The sequence below is a fragment of the Limulus polyphemus genome, unplaced genomic scaffold (genome assembly GCF_000517525.1).
Source record: "Limulus polyphemus unplaced genomic scaffold, Limulus_polyphemus-2.1.2 Scaffold1720, whole genome shotgun sequence".
NCBI classification, from domain to species: domain Eukaryota; kingdom Metazoa; phylum Arthropoda; class Merostomata; order Xiphosura; family Limulidae; genus Limulus; species Limulus polyphemus.
Window position 1 is genome coordinate 208,252 of NW_013667330.1, and position 26,035 is coordinate 234,286.

The following is a 26,035-nucleotide window of genomic DNA, read 5'->3' on the forward strand; positions in this document are numbered from 1 at the left end:
AAGGTTGAAAGAATAAGGGCGGAGCTTATTACTGGCGTCACTTTGGACTCCGTAACAAATCAAAATTTTCTCTTTAGATGAAAATAGCGCGCTGCGGGAGTATACCAATATAGTGCCATCTATTGCCAATTATAAGTATTAATATTGATTAAACCGGAAAAAACTGGATAAACCTGCCATCAAGTACGTGATTGCGACATCAAAGTAGTTGTGTAAATTCACATCAAACAAAAAATTCTATAATATATATACTACAAAACAGTAATAAACTCGAATACTTAAGAAAGTGTAAAATTATACAGAATGAAAGAAATTACAAGTTCCTTATTGGATGAAATATTCATACGTAGATTAAATTCACATGGATATAAGAATGTAAAAGGTGAATGGACTTATTAGTAGTATTTCTCATAACTTTCGAATTTTACGCAAAGAAAATTTAGAAAAATTACTCATTTTGTAGAATAATAGGTTAATATTGACAAACAGAACACCTGTTTAGCAGTTACAGCCAACGTTAGACCTTATTTCATGTTTATAAATTCCATGTGTAATCTTAAAATAGTATTGTTAAACAACATTCAGCTCAAATAGCCAAAAGTCTGTTTTTTCTTTTAAGTTAATCAGTCTTAGTGTAAAACCTTTTGTCTGGATTTTAGTGAAATCTTAGTTTAATCTTCACCTTTTTGTATATTCAGATAACCATAGCGCAGTTTACTGCTTGTTACTAATTTCTTTATTATTTCGTAAATATCTGTTATGCCAAAGTATTACTATATGTCTCATACAGAGAAATTTCACTTAATTCATAAACACAGGACTAAATAAGAATAATGAAATATTACACGGTTAAGTCAGACTTAAGTTCTATTGCAGTATTCCACAATCCTTAATTTCACTTAATTCATAAACACAGGACTAAATAAGAATAGTGAAATATTACACGGTTAAGTCAGACTTAAGTTCTATTGCAGTATTCCACAATCCTTAATTTCACTTAATTCATAAACACAGGACTAAATAAGAATAATGAAATATTACACGGTTAAGTCAGACTTAAGTTCTATTGCAGTATTCCATAATCCTTAAATTACCTATGGCTACAACATTCTCATTCAATATATTCAAGAAAAATAAACTCCCAACGTAAACTGACTTGAACAAGTATCTGTATCACTCTTTGGAATTAGTATGAGTATGATTCTTCTCCAAGACTGTATGGCACAGAAAGGCCCGGCATGGCCAGGTGGTTAGGGCACTCGACTCGCAATCTGCATGTCGCGGGTTCGAATCCCCGTCACACCAAAAACATGCTCACCCGGTATCCCGGATACTCACCTCCAAAAGAATTTGGAGGTGTGAGAAACACCATACGAAACTACTATGGCACAGAAAGAAGATTAAGTAAGTATAAGCCCCATTGAACAACTATTGTTAGTGCAAGTTTACGACCATTCTATATCAGGATAACAAGGATGTTGCCAAGTACAAGCAAAACACCTGAACACAAAGTTAGATAAATCATCTGAGTTTAAAAGAATGAAATCATTATTTACTACTTATGGACGGATAAAATATGGTGATATTTTCAAATATCGCATACTCACAGATGTTTACATATTTTAACATACATTTTATCAAGGAATGATTTTTTTAGTGACACGCACAAAGGGACACGCACAAAATTATAAAATAATCCCTGCTCGTGAAGTTCCTAATAAAGGTAAAGAGAGCATCAAGTTTTTTAAATAGTTTGCTAGTTTTAAGCACAAAACAACACAATGGACTATTTGCCATGTGCCCACTGCTGGAATCGATCCTCGATTTTTAACGTTAAAAGTCTTTAATAGGTCAGTGTTGGCTCTTATATGAATAATGTAACGTTTTTTTTTGTTTTTAAGCAGGTATCAAAACCTGATTTTTAGTGTTATGAGCCTTCAGACTTACCGCTGAGCTAACGGGAGGCAAATATGATAATGATACCATAGTTTTAAAACTGTATATGTGTTTGTAAAAACTGGTATTGCAAGTTATAATGTTACATGCTCTGCTTTTCAGCCATGGTTGCGCTATAATGTGAGGTAAATCCCACTATTCGTTGGTAAAAAGAGTAGCCAAAGAATTGGCGTTGATTGGTGTTGAGTAGCTATCTTCCTTCTTATCTATCACTTCTAAATTAGGACGACTAGCAAAGATAGTCCTCGGGTAACTTTACAAGAATATTCAACAAATAAATATACTGTTTCTGATTGCAATGATAATGTTTCCATAGCATAACTGTGGTGGACTATATTTTGCTTTTTCGACGTAGTCGTTGTTAGCTTGAATATAAGATTTCTCGAAGAAAAATACGTAAATATTTTTCAACCAAAATGTGCTGTGATTAAGAAAATGGTAATAATAATAATATCATTTTATTTCTAAAAATTCTCCCTTGTAGGGTTCGAATCCCATTCACAAGAATTCCAGTTAAATGACATGAACCAATACAAAATCGTACTGGTTTTAATGGCATTTTCATGCTTATTGTGTACATCATTAATTATCATTATTGTCAATGATTTTTAGGACATTGAAAGTATTAGCTGCCGTTTCTAGCCCAAATGGTGTAATGAATATAGAAATTAAAATAATTCAAAACATCAATAGATCCACAAATATATGAATATGCTCGGCAAAATGTCAAAGAAATTCATCAATCAGTTTTAATTTATTGACATAGAAGCAGAAACAACAATGACAATAGAAATATTACATTTCTAGATACGGGATATATATCAGAAACATTTCATGTATGTTTTTACCCTTCCGGTATGCATAGTATCACTAAACTTTAACATTATGCCAGTGAAAGTTATCTTTCGACTGTGCTATACGAAGCAGTTCTTGTTGGCAAGATACCTGATACGCTATTCTTTGTCATTCAAAACGTAAATTATTTACAAGTGAAACAATATTTATTATCGCAGATTTATATTGAAATTGCTATTGAGGAAATTTTTTTTATTTATAATTCATCTTTAAAATGATCAATAAACAAAGCGTTTGAAGCTCATATCATTCTCCAAAGGGATGAGGGATGAGCTTCCTTGTCTTACTTTGGTGAATCATTTTGTAGACGTTTGCTAACTGTTTGACAAAGACATCGTTTTGCCAGAAAAAAAACCGTGTTTTTGTAATGATTGGTTAGTAAACGTTTGGTACTTAAAAGTAAAAGTCGTAAGAACGTTTGGTTGGATTATCAAAAGGCACAGCGTACGGATATATTCAGCATAATATAAAACTTGAAGGTAAAAATTAAACCTTTGTCCGGCAATAACTAAAATGATGCGCCTTGAAAAGTAGTCTTAATATCAAACAAAGTAGTAGGTTGACTAATATTTATTATATGTATGCTTTAACCTAATGTGCATAACATTGGCTAATGTTTCTCTTTATTACCAGAATCTCCGTGAGAGACGTTTTATCTTTGAAGATTACAAGGTTTAATAAGTAACTACGTAAGGAATGAGAGTCAGTATATAATTGTACTAAATGAAGTACTCTGTTAACTTTCCTTTGTGAAGTTCAAGCTCTCACGCTGGTAATTGTCAAATTTGTCACGTAAGAAAGATTTTCGAGCGTAAAACAATGCTGGAAACACGTGGGAAGTTTGTATCAGTATATTTCACGTATTACTAAAGAATGTCTGGTATTTATTAATATATGACTTACACCTGTCCGAATAAGAGTTTCAGTTATTGCTCATGCATCTTCATTATTATGCATATTTTGGCCTCGCATTTGGTTTTAGAACGTCTAAAAATTGTGTGTGCATCAAGTAAGAGACGGTATAGCCATTACGTATTTAGTATATGGTTTGTACGTATTCGAGATACTAGATGTACTTGCGCAGGGTCCCCGACAGTGTTGTGTTTCGAGAGTAAATAAAACTAAAATAAAGAGTAACAAATATTTGTATTTCTTGCTTTTGAAATTCACATATCATGCTTTGTTGTAGCCTACATAGTGCATAATTCTTCTCGCGATTCATGGCATGCGCACGTTTAACTGACGTCACGACAGTACAAATTGCAACGTTAAGCATCCCTTCTGTGACGTCATTTTAGTGTCTACTGACCGACTGACTGACAGACAACACAGTACTGTATAGTAGTGCCTGTGATTAAAACAGGTGACCCCTCCAGGTGGCCTTTGACCTCCTTTCGGGGAAATAAGTGGTAAGTGTCAAAATATGTGTGCCTGTCCATTTGTTAGTGTACACTTATATATGACTCCTAATTAACAAAATATATGGATGTTATGATTCATAACTATTATTGTAAAGTTGTTCTTTCATTGTCGGGTTCTTTCAGATTATATAACGAAAATAATTTATAGTCCATTCCACATAGTTTGTTTCTTTCTTGACGCTTTTACAAACTTAAACACTGTGGTAACTTGTAAGTCACTTATACAGCCGCGTTAACTGTACAATACTAACGTAAAATAAACTTACTTTATACAACTTTACGGCTGATTAACCAAATAACTGAAAACAAAACACTGACAAAAACGCAGTGTTTCACTCTACTGAATAGAAATAACTCTCTCTTTGATGTTTCACCGAACCTCGTATTTATAAGCTGTTCCTCGACTTTATCGGATAATCAGACGTCAAAATTTTTAGAGATTTCTAGGTCTACGCTATTCTGCGCGATATCCATGAACAAACAAACAAGTCTACATTATTACTTTTCGATTTAAACGTCATGCGCCCTCTGGCTAACATATTAATTGCACATTCAGTTATATGTCTTTTATTTGATAGTGAAAAATGGAAAAACAAATTAATTATTCATGGGGTCCGTGGGGAAAAAATAATAATAAAAGGGGTCCTTGGTGGTGAAAAGGTTGGGAATCACTGGTTTATATTCTTCAACTTATATTTCAGTGGCACAGCGGCATAATATCAGCGGACTTAACTGCTAGACACCGGCTTTCGATGCACAGATAGTTCTTTGTGTAGCTTTATGCTTAACAATAAACAATGAAAGTTACAAATAAACTTTGGTCATATATTATAATTTCATACCATGTGTTATTTGAACATCTCCAAATCATTTTGATAACTGTTTGACAAAGACTTCGTTTTGCCAGAAAAAAAACAACGTGTTTTTGTAATGATTGGTAAGTAAACGTTTGGTACTTAAAAGTAAAAGTAGTAAGAACGTTTGGTTGGATTATCAAAAGGCGCAGCGTACGGATATATTCAGCATAATATAAAACTTGAAGGTAAAAATTAAACCTTTATCGCCTAATGTCCGGCAATAACTAAAATGATGTGCCTTGAAAAGTAGTCTTAATATCAAAACAAAGTAGTAGGTTGACTAATATTTATTATATGTATGCTTTAACCTAGTGTGCATAACATTGGCTAATGTTTCTCTTTATTACAAGAATCTCTGTGAGAGACTGATTAAAGAATTTGATGAAATTACACATTTTTATTATAATACATAAAGACCCCATGCAGTAAATGGCGGAATTAATTGTAACATTGACAATACTTTTATTCAATTTTTTACTATTATTGGGGACATTTTGATCACGGCAGCTATTTTTTCGGCTTTATTCGGGTAACTGTTCATCTGCATTAATTTACACGTATCTATATTCTTATTATCTGGGAATGGATATTGAACTATTTATGCCAATTTATTATACATACTGGATACATAGTATAAGGCTTCTGTTAACTGCTGACTACTGTTACCAAATTTTTTTCAGGTCTAAGTATCCCGGAGGCAAAGAGAAGTGGGTGTTCACTCTACATATTTCACACTTTTATAAGTAAAGTATTAATAATTCGTGATTTAGCTTTATTTATTCATTAGCTAAAGATCTGCTGGAAACATACAAAAGACAAAAATAAATTAAATAACTTTAGTTTCATATCTTTATTTTCGAACAAGTTTTGGTTTCAGGTTTTTTAATATACATTAAATATCCGTTAAATCATATAATTTCACAGCAACATAACTATACAAAAACTTGACATTAGATATGGTTTCAGATTAGTTATCAATTATTATATATCACCAATTACAACAAAAATTATGTATTTCAGAGAAACTAACTTACTGAAAAAATCGTTGATCAAGCTATGAAAACTTCCATGTAGCAAATCAGATGTGCTTCTAGAAGTTTTATTAAACATAATTACGTTTATTCTTGACAAACCTTGTATAAAATGTGCTCTATTTTTGTTCCTTTTGGATCTTAAGGATATGAGAATGTCCAGGAAGCACTCAGAAAATCTAAATGCAATCTTAAAAATATTTCTGCGAATTTTTATATCTCCTTTTCTTAGTAATTATAATCTTCGAATCACTGACTTTTTTAAAATGCCGTTCATTATTGGTGGGATCCACATAACGTATCATATTAATATATATATAATTATATGTTTCTCTTTATTACAAGAATCTCTGTGAGAGACTGATCAAAGAATTTGATGAAATTACACATTTTTATGTAAAATACATAAAGACCCCATGCATTAAATGATGGAATTAACTATAACATTGACAATACTTTTATGTAACTTTTTACTGTTATTGGGGACTTTTTGATCAAAAAATGTCATGGACCCACAAAACAGTTTAGAAAAACATGTTTAACGATCCCATCAAGTCCAGGATCCATTTGGGAATTCTAGAGCTAACAGTTCAAAAATTAACCTTCCAAGTACAGTATATAAATTTGAGCATTTCTTTCCCATATAGATAAAATGGATACAGGTGTTTCCTATAATCATGGTTCGAGTACTCCGATTTCAAGTGCGGTTGAATGTGCATCAACTTACATTTCATCTCAGTGACACATAACCATAAACAAAGTAAATGGGTAAGAACATGTGAAGACAAATTCAAACCAAACGTTTGATCTCGGGAAATCAATAGCAGTTAAAACTAACTACTAGATATATTATTCAATGTAGCAGCCTAACAAGAAAGAAGTTTTTAGTAATTAAATGCCACGAAGTTCGACAATTATGAGATTTTCAAAAATAACATGTATTCAAACACATTCACTTCACCAAAAATATCTACAAGTTTGATCCTTTAAATATTTTTACAGATATACTTTTATAGAAATATGATAAATAACTTGAGCTGTTCATGACACTTTTTACAAGTATAGTGAAGTAAGTAGTACAGATACAAACGGACGAAAATTAAGCGACTGTATTTGTATTTTTAGCTTGAGAACAAGTGGTGTTGGCACTTATTGTTCAAAGAAACGAAAAAAAAGAGTTAACAAACATCACCCAAACCAAGAAATTTACATTTTTATGATATGTTCATTTTCTTTACAAATGCAATTCATTTAATTTATTTATATCTTAATAGCATCTTTTGAAATAGCGTTGTTGTTTGTTTATCATAATTAAGCATAAACTAAATCTGATTATTAGGCTACATAAAAGCAGTAAATGTTATTCTAAATCAAGATTTGGATCGGGTCAAAAGTGATTCATTAAATTCCCTAGGATTAAGTTGTGACGTTTTATAAACAGAGTTAAAGTTATTCTCTACAAATATATGCACTTTCATTGATTTCAAATTGTACACAACTGTAATATTACAACTCTGTTCAATATTATCAAGGTTACAAGTTTTTACAAATGCGATCCCATTAAAAGATGGACAGCTGGAATTACTTAACCGCATAAACAACCTAGTTATGATGTTACTCATTAGAGAAACAAAAAACTGTACGATGGCATTGACTCAAAGTTTTATACCAGTACAATACAACAATAATGTATTTAGCTAACGTTCGGATAAATATTCATCCACTTGGATCAGAAGTACATGGTCAGATCCGGGCGCCCATCTGACTGTGATGACTTGGGTAAAGGTGTTACGCTAACGTCTGGGTCGAGTTCCGTCTGAAAGTAAAATAAACATACATACTGGGATGGAACTAGTGCTCTTATATTTAATACTATGATCAAAACTAGGATTAAACCAAAGTTTCTTTAAGGTGAATCAAATTAAATAGCAGAAACATACAAAATACTGGTATTATTAAAGTTAAATAGCTATTCATACATAATAATGAATGTTAAACATAAGCAGATAATCTGTCTTATCATCATAGGCCAATAGGTTAACGAACTTAGATGTTTGTCTAAAAATTACACGCAGTTTGCAGTCATCAATATTAGTCCTTTGATTACTTTAAAATGTTTTGCTGTTTCTAAAAAAACAAATTTCAATTTACAACGTTCTGAAGGCTATCACTTTTGGCACTCCCAAAAAAGGTAATGCAATTTTAGAAATAATAATTATTCGAAACTAAATTCTTGGAAGATTTTCTATATAAAGATTTCAGTTTGATTAAATAATGTTCTTAAATAAGAGTAGCTACAGGTTGATAGATGCAAGAAGAAATGGAAATTAGAAAACATATTTCAATTTGAAAACAAGCCTCATAAAGATTACTACGGTACGTTCTGTGATCATATTTCCTTAACCACTTTCACAAATTTCCATAAAGTTAGAAAGATTATAAAAAACAGATATAGTATTTTAACATTTTACTAGCACATTACTGGGCCATCAGTGACAAATTTGTTTTTATGTGGGAACTTGCTTCATTTTCCAAGGACTGCAAGTTATCATTACTAAATAAAACATTAATGGAGACAGGGTAATATAACCATAACAGGAACCATTGATAAAAGAAAATATCAAATAAATAGTACAAAAAATTTAGATATCTTGCATACTAAGCTGCCACTAAAATCTATAAAGAAATTACATTTCAGATGATGTAAGCAGTAACCTAGCGTGTTAGTTATCTGATGTTGTGGGAAGTAACTTACCATGCTAGTTCTCTGATATTCTGAGAAGTAACCTACCATGTTAGTTCTCTGATATTGTGGGAAGTAACCTAGCATGTGAGTTCTCTGATGTTGTGAGAAGTAACCTAGCATGTTAGTTCTCTGATGCTGTGAAAAGTAACCTACCATGTTAGTTCTCTGATGCTGTGAAAAGTAACCTACCATGTTAGTTATCTGATGCTGTGAAAAGTGACCTACCATGTTAGTTCTCTCGTCCTCCCAACTTAGTTTCTTTACTCTTCGAGGAATGGATCCATTTGGCCAATGAATGTTGTGAATTTTACTATGATTGGGATTCTTTACTACATTTCTGACATGACCATTGGCGACGTTTTCCTGCGAAGTTTCCCCTCTCGTCTCGTGACTAGATTGACGATGCCCTGCGTGAGTGAGTGGACCTCTAGAGCCACTCTCTTGTCTTTGGCTTGTCTTCACAGAATGATGATCTGTTGGTATAGCAGCATCTGTAGCCTCTGCTTCCCTTAGGTTAGACATTTTAAAGATGGGATTTTCCACACCAACAGGATTTGTTTGGGACTGGGGCTGTTCTGGAGGTTTTCTACTTGGATGGACGGTGGTCATATAACTGGACATTTTATTAATGGGAGGTTGACCGTTGGAAGTCATAATGGTTGGCAGTCTATCACGATACTGTTTACTAGAGAACATATAAAAGATATAAAAAGATACACTAAATAATTAACTATGGAACAGGAAGTCGTAAATAAATGGTAGACATACCCATAAAAATACAGAGGGCTGGGTACGTTATATTAAAACGATCTTAAGTATGCAAATAATCATGTCACGTGACAACCACAGCCAATATGAAGTCGTGGTGGTACGACATGTATCAGAACTAAATTTTTACACTGTTTGGTGTTATTTAGGTAGTGCGATGCCACGGCAAATTGATCGCTTTTTAGAATGTACGTAACAGCCCTCCGACGCCAAATATTAATACACTCGAATAATAAAATATATATTCAGATCGAGGATTTAGAATTTATAAGTCGGGGATATCCCTTGTAGTTAATGGTGTTGGGAATAAAGGAATGGGGATCAACTCTATGAATAAGGGTCAACCAGAAAGTGACCTGCAAAGTTCGGCGTTTTGTAACAGGAGAAATCCTCAAACAAAAAGGTCAGTGGAAAAAGCCGTCCATGCTACGTGCCCCATGCAACAATGTTTAAAATTATCAAGAGGAAGCAAAGTCATCATGGTAAGGTTCGCCAATATGAGGGTTTCAATCATACCTTCCATTTAACCGTCTCATACTTTAAGCAGATTGAAAATAAAATGGATATTCAGGCTATTCCAAACTAATAAGTAACGGTCAAGTCATTAGACACAGAGCCGATGGATTTCTATTGAAACTGGAACTGGAAACCGTCGTTCTTGTAGATCATATGACTTATGGAAAGCATGAAGGGAGTAGTGGTGTTTTTTCTTTACATGACAGCCTTATCACAGAAACGTTTGCAATGGAAACTACGCTGCATGGATATTATCAAGATGCACGGGCATCAGTTACAGCATGATCGGACGTTGCGACTTGGATTGTAACGACGGGGTGAGGCTCCAAAATCGTTTTAATATAATTTATTCAATTTACTTATATACATGCATTTCATTGAGTAATTTTATCGTACTAGCTAGACCTTTCACAAACACATAATATATGTATTCCAGAAATTAAAAACTAATGGTTTCATAGTATAGTGTAAAGGAATACCGCAAAATTTATAATAAATGTGGTCGTTTTTTTTTTCATAAAAAAAATCAATAAGAAAAATCAAGGAAACGAAACACGTGTTTCATTTCCTTTTATGTACACCGCAAAACACTCATCTTGTAAAGTTGACTTTTCTTTCCTCCGGTATGTCAGTTCTTCGCAAAATTACAGCTTCAGGTAACTAAGGGACCAGAAAAAAAACAACAACAGAAAAACAGATTAAATAACAAAAGCAAACATTATACATTATATTAGCCTTTTATACGTACTTTTTCAAAATATAGATCGTGAGAGTGACAATTACTACAAGCAGTGTTCCCAGTAAGACACCAAAAACAACCATCAGTACAAAGGGGTTATCTTTTCTATTGGGTTTCATTACACTTCCTAACAGCATATTTTCAGGAAACTGAACAGTTACAGGAACACTGGTCTGGCGTGGAGGGACTCCATTATCTGTGGCTACGATAAACACGTGACAGACACTAGTGTTGAGAAACTCTAGATTTCGAATTCGAAGCTCCCCTCGATTAGAAACAGCAAAAACCCTAGAAAAAACAACAACAATCCACAAGAAAATGTTAATTAATTCTATACCAATTCTGATATAATAGTTCAATACATATTGACAAGTCTCTACAGCACCACATGTTTCATCCCCGTTTGTTTTTATATTTGATTAAAAGTTACAGACAACATTAAGTCTTAAACAAAATCTATGTGTCTTATCATTATTATAAATCAGGGAATAATTGTAATATAAGGGTATCGCTGAGTTCTTTTGAGTTCAAATTTGCTTTAATTTAGCAATTTCTAGTTCTACAGTGAGTCAACAGGAAGTTTTTAGAGTTACAATGTTAAAATCCAGTATTCGATTCTCACCGGTGAACAGAGCACAAATAGCCTATTGTGTAGCTTTTTGCTAACATAACAGCAACAGGAATTGCTAAGTTCTCATCTCCAGTTTGCCTTTTTTTTTGTAAACTTTAGTCCGTAATAATCCAGATAGTTCAAAATTAGTTTATGTCACAAACCGACTTCCTCAGGACTGTATACTCATTCCGGTAGTTTTGCTCCTAGAATATTGAAAGTGAATTTAGTGAAAGTTCTTGTGAATATTATTTGCAGGATTGTAAGCAGCTATTTAAGCTATACAAAAAATGATTTGTATTAAAAGAAAGTTATTTTCAATCCTATGCAGATTCTATCTCAAGGGGCATGTATGTGTTTCAATCTGCTTTAAAAGAATAAGCGGTCGTTTAGCATCTATAAATGTATATGTTCTGACTATACAGAAGAGCATGTAGGCTCCTCCGTCAAATAATTGGTTGTCCACTCGTTTGTTTGTTGTTAAGCACAAAGCTACACAATGTGGCCACCGCGAGTATCTGAACTCGCCTATAAAACGTATAAGCCATTAGACTGACCACCGATCATTGTATGTTCTTGGTGAACCTGAGCATGCGCCAAGTATCGTACGAAAGGTTTCTACAAAATGTAATGTCGCTGCTACAATTTAAAACTTTATGATAGTATAACTGAGAACAAGCAGTGATGTCCAAAAGAGTTTGGCAATTGTTAAACTAAAGCCGACGTTAAATCAGCATCTCTTCGAAATTTTGAATAAAGCGAATACGATACCACTCATACGAAAGATCTGATTCGTTTCTATTAAGATGAATATCATTATTTATTAAAAATAAAAATCTTACATTTGCCCTATAATGCTATTAATTTGTGGCAAAAAATGTCAAAACTCACTTGGAAAATGGTCCCTTGATACTTAAGTCCACTGTGTCACCAATATCACCATCCCTAACCTATTCAAATACAAGTCATGTTTGAAGTTATTATATGAAGATATGGCACATTAAATGTTTCTATAATTTTCATTATCTGGAGACCACAAAAAACATAATCAACCTAATAAGGTGTTTTATGCAAGAATTTAGTTCTTTAAGAAGCAAAAGAATATTTCTCTCACAAATAACAAATACAGCCACAACAAGATACAATCTTAAAATAAAAATAAATGGTTACAATCGCTGAAGGGGGAAAAGTATCAGGTATTTTTTTGCAGTTTGTAATATAAGTTTACATGAAAGGAACGTTAAGAATAATATATTTAATTAGCCATACTTATTACCGGGTTGGTTTGTATTGTTATTTTCTACCTAAGTTAATACTAAACAAGCAAAAAAAGTTTCTAACTTGTACAGGTAAAATATGTCGGAATTACTTTTGTATTAGTAAATAAATATCTATAACTTAAAAAAATTGTTGTTGTTGTGAAACATTCGAAATATTATGTACCAGATTCATGTTTCTTTACCGTACCAGTATTATGTACCATGTTTATATTTGTTTACAGTTCCAGTATTATATACAAGGTTTATATTTGTTTACAATTCAGTACTACGTACCAGTTTATTATTTGTTTCAGCGTCAGTACTATGTACCAGTTTATTGTTTGTTTGCAGCATCAGTACTACGTACCAGTTTATTGTTTGTTCACAGTACCACTATTATGTGTACCGGGTTGATGTTTGTTCACAGTAACGGTATTATGTGTACCATATTTCTATTTCTTTATCTTACCAGTATTATGTACCAGATTTATTTTTCTTTTATCTTATCTGTATTATGTACCATGTTTCTGTTTGTTCACAATACCAGTATTATGTACCAGGTTTCCTTTGTTTACCTTACCAGTATTATGTACCATGTTTCAGTTTGTTCACAGTACCAGTATTATATACCAGGTCTAAGTTAATTCACAGTACCAGTGTCATATACCAGGTTAAAGTTCGTTCACAGTACTAGTGTTATATACCAGGTCAAAGTTCGTTCACTGTACTAGTATTATATACTAGGTTTTTAATTCAATACTTATTATGAAATAGAAAAACCAAAAAAACTTGTCACAGGAACACGAATAATTATATCGTAAAAACCCACTTGAAAGAAGTCCTGTATCTAACTGAATCATTTCCTGAAGTTTAAATGAACAGCAATTTGTTTTTGTGTTAAAGATTTCTTTTTCACCATGGATATTGAACAGTAATGTATTTGAAAATAAAAACAACAGCAAACGAGCATATTTTCACCCTCACTTTTTCTACCTAAACGAAGGTTAACTCTAACGTTAAAGAATGCTGAGATTTCTAGTTGTTTAGTTATACAAAAGCTTAACAATTACACCATTAATACAGTCGCTTATTAATTTTTACAGTAAATTCCTAAATACTTTAGTATTTAACTTTACGTCAGTAACACTAAACTGTAACATATTCATCTATATAACAAATCATGTACAGTGATCGATATCGGGTACCTTTTTGAAAGAACTCAATTAAACCTTCACATATCAACACAAGATTATTCTTTAAACAAAAAATAACCAGGTCTATACCTCAAAATTAATCATGTTAGCTACAGGCTAGTAGAATATTGATTTCTGCTATAAAACTATCGAAATAATGTGTAAAAAGGTAAAGGAAGAGCCAAATCACAAAATGTCTTTACTTGTACTATTTTAAATTTTCTTGCTTCAAGATAGGTTCCCCAGTGCATGGGATAATGTAGTACGTGCATATAATCAAGTAGGACACCTGTTAAGATTATAATGTCAAGATGAAGTCATCTGAAAGATATATTTAATATCGTTGTAACTTTATTTTTTCAAGTATCTCAACTTTCATATCTCTCTCATTCGAAAGATATGCACTCAAAATAGACGCAACCTTCACAAACATGGAATAATAACATCTACCGACCTTAGAAAAGTTCAACCGGGTTCGGTAACTGAATGACTAGAAGAGATCTATACATAAGCGTGGAAAGCTGCAGATATTAAGTATGAGATTTATCGTCTACGTTATCTGATTTCATCTTTTACTTCTATTTACTGGATAATCTAATATCCTGAATGATGAGATTACATTCACTTTGTATATTACAATACTAGAGAGCCATATTTGATGATAAACTCTGATGGGTAAACCATGCGTTTGTTCTGAAAAGATTCGGCCTCCGATGAGATAACGGTAAGAATACGAACTAACAACGCTAAAATCATGTGTTCGATTCTCCGCGGCAGATAACATAATCTGGCTTTGCTCTGAAATAAATCAAGAATTTGAAAAGATTTTGTTTACGAGTAGTAAAATATCCGTATTTAAAGATTTATTAAACCTTTATCAGTCAGATTCATAGGATTCTACTTGCTATACAACTAATTACAACTTAAAATTGATGTATGAACGCACTTACCTCTACTTTCCCTACCAATGTTCCAATCCGAATCTCTGAATCTTTCACTAAAAATGTATACTGTGACTCCATAAAGACAGGATCGTTATCATTAACGTTCATAACAGTAATATTCAGTAAAGCCACGTCACTCTAGAGAGAAAGTTAGAAAAAACAAAAGCAGAAAGAAGAACTTTAGATATCTAAACTCTATAATTAACCAATACACATAAAAATATAATACGTAAGAAAGAAACTTGACACAATTAATAGAAATAATCTGAATGTCATTGATGTTGTAGTGAGTATTTTAAATTATCGTGACTAGAGACAAAAGTTAAGATTTTAAATATCTAAGTTTAAAGTTCTGATGACCGTAGGGAGTATTCTTTACAGGAAACTACTGAACTTAAATGTGTGAAAAACGTATTTAATTCACAGTTCTTCCCCTCCTTTTTCATCTTTTTAGAAACAAAGATATTATACGTCTCAATTGGTGTATATGTATTTCAAAAAGTGTAATTTATTACGAATTAAAACTTTGCATTTTCCTTTTTTCACATCATTTTAAATCGAAAAACATATTTGATTAAGAATTTTCCACTTGTGCAGAGTAAAACAGATATAAATTAACTCGATGTATAATATACACGAATAATTAATCTTCAAAATAGTTACAGCTTTGTACATATTCTATTTTTATGAAGTTGATTGTTTTGTTATGGAAACAGAAGATAACAAACCTGACGACCATCTGAAGCCATCACACGAAGAGCAAACTGTTGTTGATTTTCAAAGTCCAAAGGCTTTGCAATAATGACCTCACCACTTGAAACAACATGAAATAATAATATTTATCATTGGCATTCAGAAAATATAAATGCTACTCCAACAAAGCAAATTATAGACATTTTGTTAGAAGATTTTATATGTATAGCTATTCATAATAACAAAGTAACTGAAAATATAATTACGAAAAACTTTTAATCAAACTCAATAGATGGCGACCTATAGTAAAACTGGCAAATACTTTTTTTTATATATATTTAAACACAGTACATAAATGGTTTCCAGAATACAATCCGTGTTTAATTAATAAAAGAGCAGTATGAAACAGAACATTTCAACTTACGTGTTTCTTACAGCAAATTGTTCATCTGGATCATCTAACAGCTGAAATCGAACATTCTGAAAAAATATATTATTGATAATTATTGAATAATTTTGTGGTGAAAAACAAACAAATAATGAGGAATGAAATATTAGATTTGATACTAAAAGTAATTTCAACAGATTACCTAAATAGATAGTTTTCTTACTTTCAATTTATTTGGTTTTCGAATGATTTTGCAATTGAATTATTATTGCATTTAAAAAAAAAACGTATTGTTATAAAACTGGTGAAATATTAAAACGTGCTTGATGTGCTGAGGAAACAAATTTCTAGGAATTGAATAATGCGGATTCAGTAAAATTTCATGTTCAGGTTTACTTTTGTAACTGATTCTGTGATTGGCGTTTTCTTCAAATTGCAAAATCATACTTGGAAGCCCGAAGGTACATATGACTACAGATAATTTTTACTGAATTTACTTCTTAAACAACATTAACTAAAACAAAACGGGTCCTGGTAGTTTAGTTACTATAACTTATATAGTTTGATAAAGTTTTCCTTTGTAAAAATGTGTGTTTACGTAGCTATGGAATGAGTATTAAAATTAAGAAAAGAGCAACAGTAAATTCTAGTAGTAGAGTAAAGTTGTGGAAATCGTACATCAATTGTTGTCGTGGTTAGTAGTCCTATATCCTCACTTAAGTCAAATGATCAATTAGCTATTATTTTTTATTACTATACCATCATTATTACAAACGCAAAAGACATGATATACAGCCTACAAGAAGAGGAAAAATAAGAATTTATAACCAAAATAACATCAGCAATTCAGGAAGCCATAAAACGTAAAAGCCACTATAACATCAAACTAAGAGAAAAAAAGATCTTCGGCGAACTTTAAGAAAGACAACACTTCACCATAAAATTTCTACCAAAGAGGAATGCGCCAAAACGTTAGTTGATTTTGGTTTGGTTTTGTGATTTGTTTGTTATTAAGCACAAAGTTACACAATGGGCTATCTGTGCTCTACCCATCATGTGTATCGAAACCCAATTTTTAGCGTCGTAATCCTGCAGACTTATCGCCAAGTCACTGGAGAACAACTCTAGATGGAGAAAGCCACTACAAGAAGATGAAGTCTACCATCAACGGCCACACAGGGAAGAAAAAAGATTAAACAAACAACTACTCGAGAAACATAAAAAATAACTTGTTGCAGGAACAGTCAAACAACTTATATTACACCATAGTACCATCCTACACCTAATATTCCCCAGTAAGTTTATTGTTTATTTGTAATTAAGCACAAAGCTACATAATGGGTTATCTGTGCTCTGCCCACCACGGGTATCGAAACCCGGATTCTAGCGTTGTAAGTCCGCAATCATACCGCTGTACTACTGGGGGGGGGGGCTCCCCAGTAAGCCTATTCTCTTTGTCTCGTAGTTAACTGCAAAGATTCACCATCCCTTACCTAGATATTTTGTTTATAATATCACCATTAACAGGTAAAACATCCTCACTTGTTAAAAAACTCAGTACACTTTGTAGAGATTATAAAATCAACGACAATAATCTCATAAGACAATGATTAGCTTCGATGGTTCTAACTGATTCACTAACGTAACAACCAACCTTTGAAAACTACAGATACGCCACCAAGAGCTTCAAAACCACATAACTTCAAGAAACGCAGTCAACTGACAATCTTCACGATAAAAATAATTGGCAACTTTTGGTATCAACACAGCTTACTTTCAACATAAAAATAAATACTTTCAACATGAAAATAAATACTACTAACAACAAGAAAATCTATTCATGGTCTAAACACTATCTCTGCTAATCAAGAACCTCTACATGAAACATTTCGAGTACAATGCCCTTAAAAATTACTGTTCTAAAACAAGGATTTGGTTCGAATATAATGACAATATGTTAAAAAGCCACAGCATAGTATAGTCGTTAGTACACACCAAATCATCTAACGATCCAATGAAGAGCAAGAATACTATTTACATATCTTGTGAATGTGTACTGTTATACATTAGAGAAACAAAAGAAAAAAATCAAACATCAAGAGCATAATAGACACACAAAACTCTGTAGCACCAAATAAAATAAAATAAAATGGTATAATATTAAATTAACGGAATATGAACCACATACAAGAAGAAGAAGAAATACAAAAGAATCCTTCTTTATATCTTCTGAACTGTTTGTTTGGAATTAAGCACAAAGCTACACAATAGACTATCTGTGCTCTGCCCACCACGGGTATCGAAACCCGGTTTCTAGCGTTGTATGTCCGCAGACATACCGCTGTGCCACTGGGAGGCTTTCTGAACTGATACAACGCTCAGCCAACCTAACATAGACGTCAGAAAAACGCGGATATCCCTCTTGAAACTATTCAAGTAATTAATTGGTTCAAATTCTAATGAAGGAGACCTCGAACGTGTGGATAGCACATTAGCCTTTCTCAAAAGATGACCCAGGATCGAATCCCATTCTCTGATATTTTACATACAGTCCTTATCAGGTCTTTCATGAAAATGGCCGTAGATTAACAGCTGAAACGAATGATATAAACTAATTGATAGTAAAAGTTAAGAACTAATTGATTATTAGACTTAAGTGATCGCATAGCCTAACCATTATAACGACTTCTAAAACATGCACTAATGCCTATATGTACACATACATACAATTATATGGTTCATTTTCATGCCGATTAAACCTCCATATTTTAATTAATTTCCAGGCTATAAGCCTTTAATTTACACGTTAAAACTCTCGAAGGTAATATTTAGTATAATGGGTAACGGTTAATGATGAGTAAAAAATGAATATGATGAGACAGTAAAGAATCACCGTATCTGTAGATTTTGAAGTTTGGATAGTCAAGATGACTGCACCAGGGGGAGTACTTTCTAAAACTGTCGTGACATAAGCGGTCTGTAAAAATTTGAGAACCGTTGGAATTGGCCGATTAGTTGTGACTGTCAAAGTGGTCAGAGAATACCTATCCTTGTTGTCCACTTGTGTGGCTCGAATCACTAGAGTCAAGGGCAGAGGTAAGTTTTGTGGTAGAGGTCTTTTGATGCTAACTTTTCCAGAGTTTCGATCAAGTTCGAAATAGGAATATTCTTCAGAATCTGAAAATAAATACAAACTGTATCAAACAACAGATGCTATCAAGTAATTATGTTGAGCTTAAGTGCATTGGGTTCGGGAATCATCTAATCTAAGAACAATGTTTATGATAATATATAGTTTAGAGGCTTACGCAGTCCCCCGGTAACTTTATATACTTAGAGCCCCAGAATACGGGGTTCGATTCCCTACGGTGAACGCGGATGATAGCCAAATGCGGCTTTGCCCTAAAAGGCTTACGTAAAACTTTTTAAATGTAAAATAAATCTAATTACAGATTTTTGAATCATATTTGGTCCGTTTTTTTTTGTTTTGTTTTTAATTGTGGCACAAAGCTACACAATGTGCCATCTGTACTCTGCCCACCACGGGTATCGAAACCCGGTTTTTAGCGTTACAAGTCCGATGACATACCCCTGTGCCATTGAGGGGTGTTGGTTCTTTTACTTCTACTTTACAATAATTACAAACTCAACTCCAATTTAGAAAGTTTTTTTATTAAGAAATTTGGCCACTCTATAAATGAATTTCCTTTACCAACGCCTAGAGGCTGGAGAAATCATGCTTCGGTCATTTTATTTCAACCTCACATGATGAAGCCTAATGATTACTGCAAAATGTAAATAGATATATATTTTTATAATACAGATTCAAATATTTTTGCCATTGTAAATAACGCTTATTTAGAAAAGGGTTTGCTTCTTTGTTATCAAGCGCAAAGTTATACGACGAGTTATTTGTGCTGTGCGCACCAGGGATATCTAAACCCGGTTTCTAGTGTTACAAGTCTCCAGACTCAAGGAAAGAGAATTATTGAGCTGAAAAGTAAAAACATTTTCAGGAGTACAAAATTCAAAGCCAACCTAATTGTATTATAATTTTAAAAAAGTAATTAGATATCAGTTATACTTACAATGACATATCTTGAAATGTAAAATTATTATCGCGTGCTAATTTTATGATTTTGAAGAATACTCGAAACCAATTATGAATATAGCATTTCAAATTTCACATAGTTGTCTTAAAATCACATGTAACTTACTAGAGTTAAAATAGTACTCAATCGGAGCCGTTATACCAACATCCGGGTCTTCAGCTCGAATTTGACTTGGTAATATTGTTAACTGCGTACCCTACGAATGAAAGTAGAAATATTTTAAATTTTCAAACACAAAACTTTGTTTTAAATGAAAGATACAAATTTCAAATCATTACAGCATTTTAATTACAAATAAAGAAAACATGAAAAATAATTTAAAGCTCTCACAAAGCAGTTTACATTTTCTATGAAATTTATTTATTTATTTTATAAAATGATTAAAATTTCTTATTTAGTTTATTTGAAATTGGTAAAGAAGAGTGAAAACATAACGAGAAAACTTCAATTTAACAGAAAAATAGCAGCAAGTGAAATTGGGTTTAGGTTTTGTTTGTTTGTTTCAGGATTTCCCGTAAAACTACACAATTCGTAACCAATTCTGAACTGATAGACTAGGGGGAAGAAAGCCAATAAACTGCATTCACTAAATGTTGAGCTAAATACTGTTTGTTACACAGAACATGGATCCGTAGAGGGAAGGCAGCTAGTCAACAGCACCCACCGCTATCTCTTGGGTTACTCTTATCTGACTTGATAGTGGGATTTGATCGTCACGTATAACGCAGCCACGGCACCAGAGCGCGTTCTTGCCCATGGGATGACTATACATCGGCATTCGAATATATTTTTGTTTCTTATTTTCCTATTGTTGTTTTTTTTACGAAATCCTCCCTAAAAAATTGCTAACACAACAACAATCATTGACTTTGTATGCAATTTTTTTTTCCTTTTAAATTGAATTACTTCAGGATCAGACGGTTGAAACATTGATCACCAGGTGTTTTAATAAACGGATAGGTGGAATATATCCACATGATCGATTTAATTTCCTGTCATCTGTTTCCGTCTCAAATGAAACAGGGAGCAACAAAAATATAACCCATGATAAATATCCCCAGACGATTATAAACCAAGTGTTATGTGAGTCAAATTACAAAACTAATACTTAGTCAGAAGAAATGAAGGGCTTGTAAGAGGTCTTTATATTTGAATAATGGTTACATTAAGACGTAATTCAAGTTTAAAAGATTGCTTGTTATTAGTTTACAGAACAATAAACAAGGTTGTTATTTGTGTTGGCATTTCGCCCTCCATTGACACAGCGATATGTCTGCGGACTTACAACGCTAGAAACCGGATTTTGATACTCGTGGTGGGCAGAGCACAGATAGCCCATTGTGTAGCTTTGTGCTTAACTTCTAACTACAACAACAAATGTTAGCTTCTCAAATGCTTCAAGGAGCATTTGTTTTAAAATATATGTATAAATTTGAAAGTTTAGAACGATAAAACGTTAGCATTTTTCGAACGGTAAGCTTCTATTAATGTATTACTGTACAATATTGAAAATAACTAAGGGAACTGTAAAGGAAGAGTGTATAAAAATACTATCCTTTAGCTTTCTAAATGAAGTGCGCTAGCGTATAGGCATTTCTGTTGATAGTGTACATTATAATCAGTGCTTATCAGAAAGTTTCATAGCAATATAAAAAGTATAAAAGTACAAGCAATCATAACATGCTAAATAGTACTATTAGTAGTAGTATGATCCAGTCATGACTCCAAAGACTGAAATAGCGCATCACAAGTGAGTATAAATTAAAGTTTTGGCCAATCAATGGTTCTCCATGGGAAAAATTACGGAAAGACTCCATGTTTTAGTAGAAACTGTATTTAAGACTCTGTATATAAAACTAGCACTGTTAATAAAACAAATGGTCAAGTTAAAAACACAAACTCTTCAAAAATGGAATTATGTATCTGAGTGATAAACTTTCTAACAACCTTCATATAAATGCAAGGATGAATATTACGTCGAGAACAGTAAGATAGGCAGAGACTGAATATGTTATATTAAAGCGATTTTTGGAATCTCACCACATCGTCGTTTTACAATACATTTTGAAGAGTGTCCAGTCATGCTCTGTCTGACGACTGTCTGACAATCACTCTACCGCACATTTTCAATTTCAAAAGGGTTCATTGCAATAATTTCATGTCCAAATCAAAGAAATCCTCCCTGCATACTTATAATCTATCTGGTGTATGAAGGCGACGGTTTCTCAGCACCCAATTCAACAGTACAAAGAAATTCAGTGGCTTGACTGATATGTCTTTGTATGGAATAACATGAATACCTGTTTCGTTCTCCAACTACTTGAGGGATTCAATGATTAAACGTATATGACACTGAAGTAACTTGTGTTACTTTTTCAGACGGAGATCTTTCTTAATTATGTTGCATACTGTTGTCTGGGGCATGTAGATGGCTTTTTCCACTGACCTTTGTGCTCGTAGATTCTCAACAGTTACATGATACTGCACTTTACTTACCACAGCTGAGCTATATGTTTTGTTGCAGATCTCTTTCTGGATAGTCCTGGTATCCCAAGTTGATTCATACTCCTTTGTTTTCCAATGACAACAAGTACAGGAGATATCGCCACTTTAGAAATTCTAATTTCCCGATCTCAACACATTTTCTGTGACATCATACTTCCTACTTAATGCCAAACAAAGTCAAAAATGTAGTTTTGATATGTTCCTTTCCACCGCGACTTTATTGCAGCTGTGGTGACTTACTGATTTTCATATTCAAAATCGTTTGAATATAATGCACTCAATCCTGTGTACATTGGCAAGAAGTGATATCAATGAACTTGTTTGAAAAATGCTGCTGAAAAGAAGCAATCAAACTAAAAGGTTGAAATGGGCATTGGATCACAAAGTGTGGAATGAACGAAGTTGGAGATATATATACTCTTTAAAGAACTTCAGCAACAATCACTTAAAATTTGGTTGTTGGGGGAGAGGAGAACAGTATCATAGTCCATGTACAACATCTACAGAGAGGCAAGTTTGGGGCTGCATCTCATCCAACAGTGTCTTTGATGTACACAAAACTGATGGCACCCTGACTGCTAATAATTACAAGAAGGTTCTGATTCATCATGCTATTCCCTCAGAAACACGACTCAGCGGACGGAAATTCACCTTCTGGCAAGACATGGATCCAAAGCATGGTTTCTAATCTCACTAAGTAAGAAGAGTATGGTTAACCAGCAATTGTCATTACCGGCTTCATTATCACTCTCAGTAGTATTTATCATCTTTGACCTGAACGGAAGTTAACGTTAACTTTATTCATAGATGGCGCTACGTCCTTACACCAAAGATTCTGAATCATCACGCTATTCCCTCAGAAACATGACTCAGCGGGAGGAAATTCTCCTTCCAGCAAGACAGGGTTCCAAAGCATGAAACAAGTGCGGTGAAACAATATTTTGACGGTAAAGAGGCCAATGGAACACTCACAAACATGGCGTAGTCTACACAGAGTCCCTATATGAACATTCTTGTGGATGTATGGTCTTATGTAAAAACCGAGGAGGTCAAAAGCGACTAAACAAGACTTGGCTTGTGGGGAGTAATATAGGAGATTTGGAGCAATACTGTATAAATCGCACATTGATGACTGTATGACAGCATGAAAACAAGATGTAATGCTCTGTGTAAAGCAGAGAGCTCACCTACAAAATACTAGTGCATCTTACAGCTTATTTCCTTTTCTTTTGTATTTCCTATAACAATATTTTTACCATTAATAAATTCACTGTCTAGTTTGCCATTACTCGTTGTTTATCACTTCTATACGTGTATCGCTTATGTATGTACAGGATTATTTTATGCTCAATAAACTTTGCACAAATATTACATATATTTTCAGAGGAAATGTTATGACTATAGAATAAGCCTTTTTATGTTTAGTTCGCATTTTCTGGAGTTGTTTCTATCTACGATTGTCGTTAAAAAAGTAATTACTACTGGCAAGCTTTGTACATCCTGTATAATCACGGGTTCATTGATTGTATTTTAATTAATGATCAAACTGCGAGAACATATACTAGAGCTATAATTACCGGCGAGAGAATTATCTAGTTTGACTTGGTGTACTTTGAATAAAGATCTGATGTTAGGCCCACAGAAAATGAAAGAAAACAACTCACACCTGATAAATAGAAAAATGTAATAAGCACTAATTTCAATATACCTTTAAGCATAATAAAAGTGTGTAGAATGTGTTATATAGAATCCCATTTATTATGCAATGTGCATTATATAAAACAATTATATAAAAATTTGAAGTTTCAAGAGCCAAAATTGTGAACTTCCACATTATTCACTTCTATTTTTTTTACACACTGCTTGCTATCAGTGTGTTTCACATAATGCATGACATTCAGTAAACTTATGTTGTTGCCGAACACAAAACTCACTGTAAAGAACAAATCAAAACCATTAGGTGAAATTATAGATTTTACATTTAGAATACATAGAGAACGCAAGAAGTAACTGGTGGAATTAATTGTAATGTTAACGGTACCTTTGTTTATACTTATTTTTGTGACTCGTAGTTCTTAGGGACCCTGTAACCAACAAAGTCATGGAGCTACAAGCAACTTGGTGCTTAAATAGTTTATAAAAATGTGTTTACAAATCCGATGTGGTCTTTAAACCTATCGGTAATGTTAGGGTTACATATGTATCACAGAAAGAAAGAATATTTGTTTCTTGTTAAATGAAAGATTACATAATGGTCTATTTGTGCTATGCCCACCACAGGTATCGAAGCCCGATTTGTAGTGTCATAAGCTTTCAGACTTACCGTTGAGCCACTTGGAAACCAAGGAAGAAGATCTTACAGTTTTGTTTTTTTTTGTTTGTAGTTAAGCACAAAGCCACACAATGGGCTACGCCTACCACGAGTATCGAAACCCGATTTTTAGCATTATAATCCTGCAGACTTATCGGTGAACCAGAGACCTGCCAGAACAAAAAAGTGGCAAGTGGAAACAAAAGATTCTGAACATAGCCAAAAATGTAAAACAAGGTGTTTTTAATATATATTAGCACGTCCTTACCCTCTTAGGAATTAGACCTATAATATCTCTTTGCATACCAACCATCTTTGTAAGATGCAAGAAACTTAAACCTAATTATTTAGACACACCAGGAGATAAAAACAGAAAGTAATCGTCTTTTAATCTATCTCGTTTGGTGTTTAGACGGATAACCACTAATTATACTTGTTTTATACTTTATAAAACTTTATATAATGTCTTATACTTTGCTAAAAAACAACAACTTAAAATGCTGGCCAATCGCTGATTCACATTTTGGTGGTAGAAATTTTGTGAATCAGGCGATTGGCCAGCATTTACTAGTGAACCCGACTTGTGCTGACAACTACACGGATAGCAGGTTTAAAATTATTGCAAATGGTCTGTCAATCTTTCATCTCTATATTTTGGAAGCCACCTTTATTAAAACATACAAACCTGTTCTTTGCCACCAAAAAGAATTCCTATACAATCTACACATCCTTCAGTGGTCTGTGACACTTCCTGATTGGCTTAAGAACATGCCAATCAGTGATTGCCTTACCGGCCTACGTTGATCTTACTCATTTTATAAGCTGTACTATTTCCTATAGATCATTTTCCAGACGGTTCTGCTATGATTAGTGTCTGGCGAAAAGCTTCAGCAGATATTTCCATTGCAACATCTCAACCAACAATTGGTCCAGTTATCAACGCTATTTCAAGATCTACATATCTACATGTGCCGATGTTTCCGTTTATCAACGTTATATTTTAAGATCTGTGCAAGAACTCAGCTAACAGATGTTTCCGCATATAAAAGTTATCTTCAAGTTTTGTACACCAAAACAACTTTAAGTAAAAAAAAAAGAAGAAAAACATAGGAGAAAAATTGTTAAGACTGA

At 33.1% G+C, this 26,035-nt stretch overlaps 1 protein-coding gene across 1 annotated transcript in view; it reads right to left on the reverse strand.

The window, feature by feature from the left end:
• Nucleotides 1–5,941: 5,941 nt before the first annotated feature.
• LOC106464689 (protocadherin Fat 4-like) overlaps nt 5,942–26,035 on the reverse strand; it is a 32,217-nt gene continuing 12,123 nt past the window's right edge. The window contains exons 7-15 of the mRNA XM_022392461.1: nt 20,194–20,284; nt 18,870–19,153; nt 16,013–16,068; nt 15,624–15,708; nt 14,902–15,033; nt 12,391–12,449; nt 10,899–11,177; nt 9,092–9,551; nt 5,942–7,936 (exon numbers count right to left, since the gene is read on the reverse strand). Of these exons, the coding sequence (XP_022248169.1) occupies nt 7,850–7,936; nt 9,092–9,551; nt 10,899–11,177; nt 12,391–12,449; nt 14,902–15,033; nt 15,624–15,708; nt 16,013–16,068; nt 18,870–19,153; nt 20,194–20,284 (1,533 nt within the window). The 3' untranslated portion in view covers nt 5,942–7,849. The remainder of the gene's footprint in view (nt 7,937–9,091; nt 9,552–10,898; nt 11,178–12,390; nt 12,450–14,901; nt 15,034–15,623; nt 15,709–16,012; nt 16,069–18,869; nt 19,154–20,193; nt 20,285–26,035) is intronic.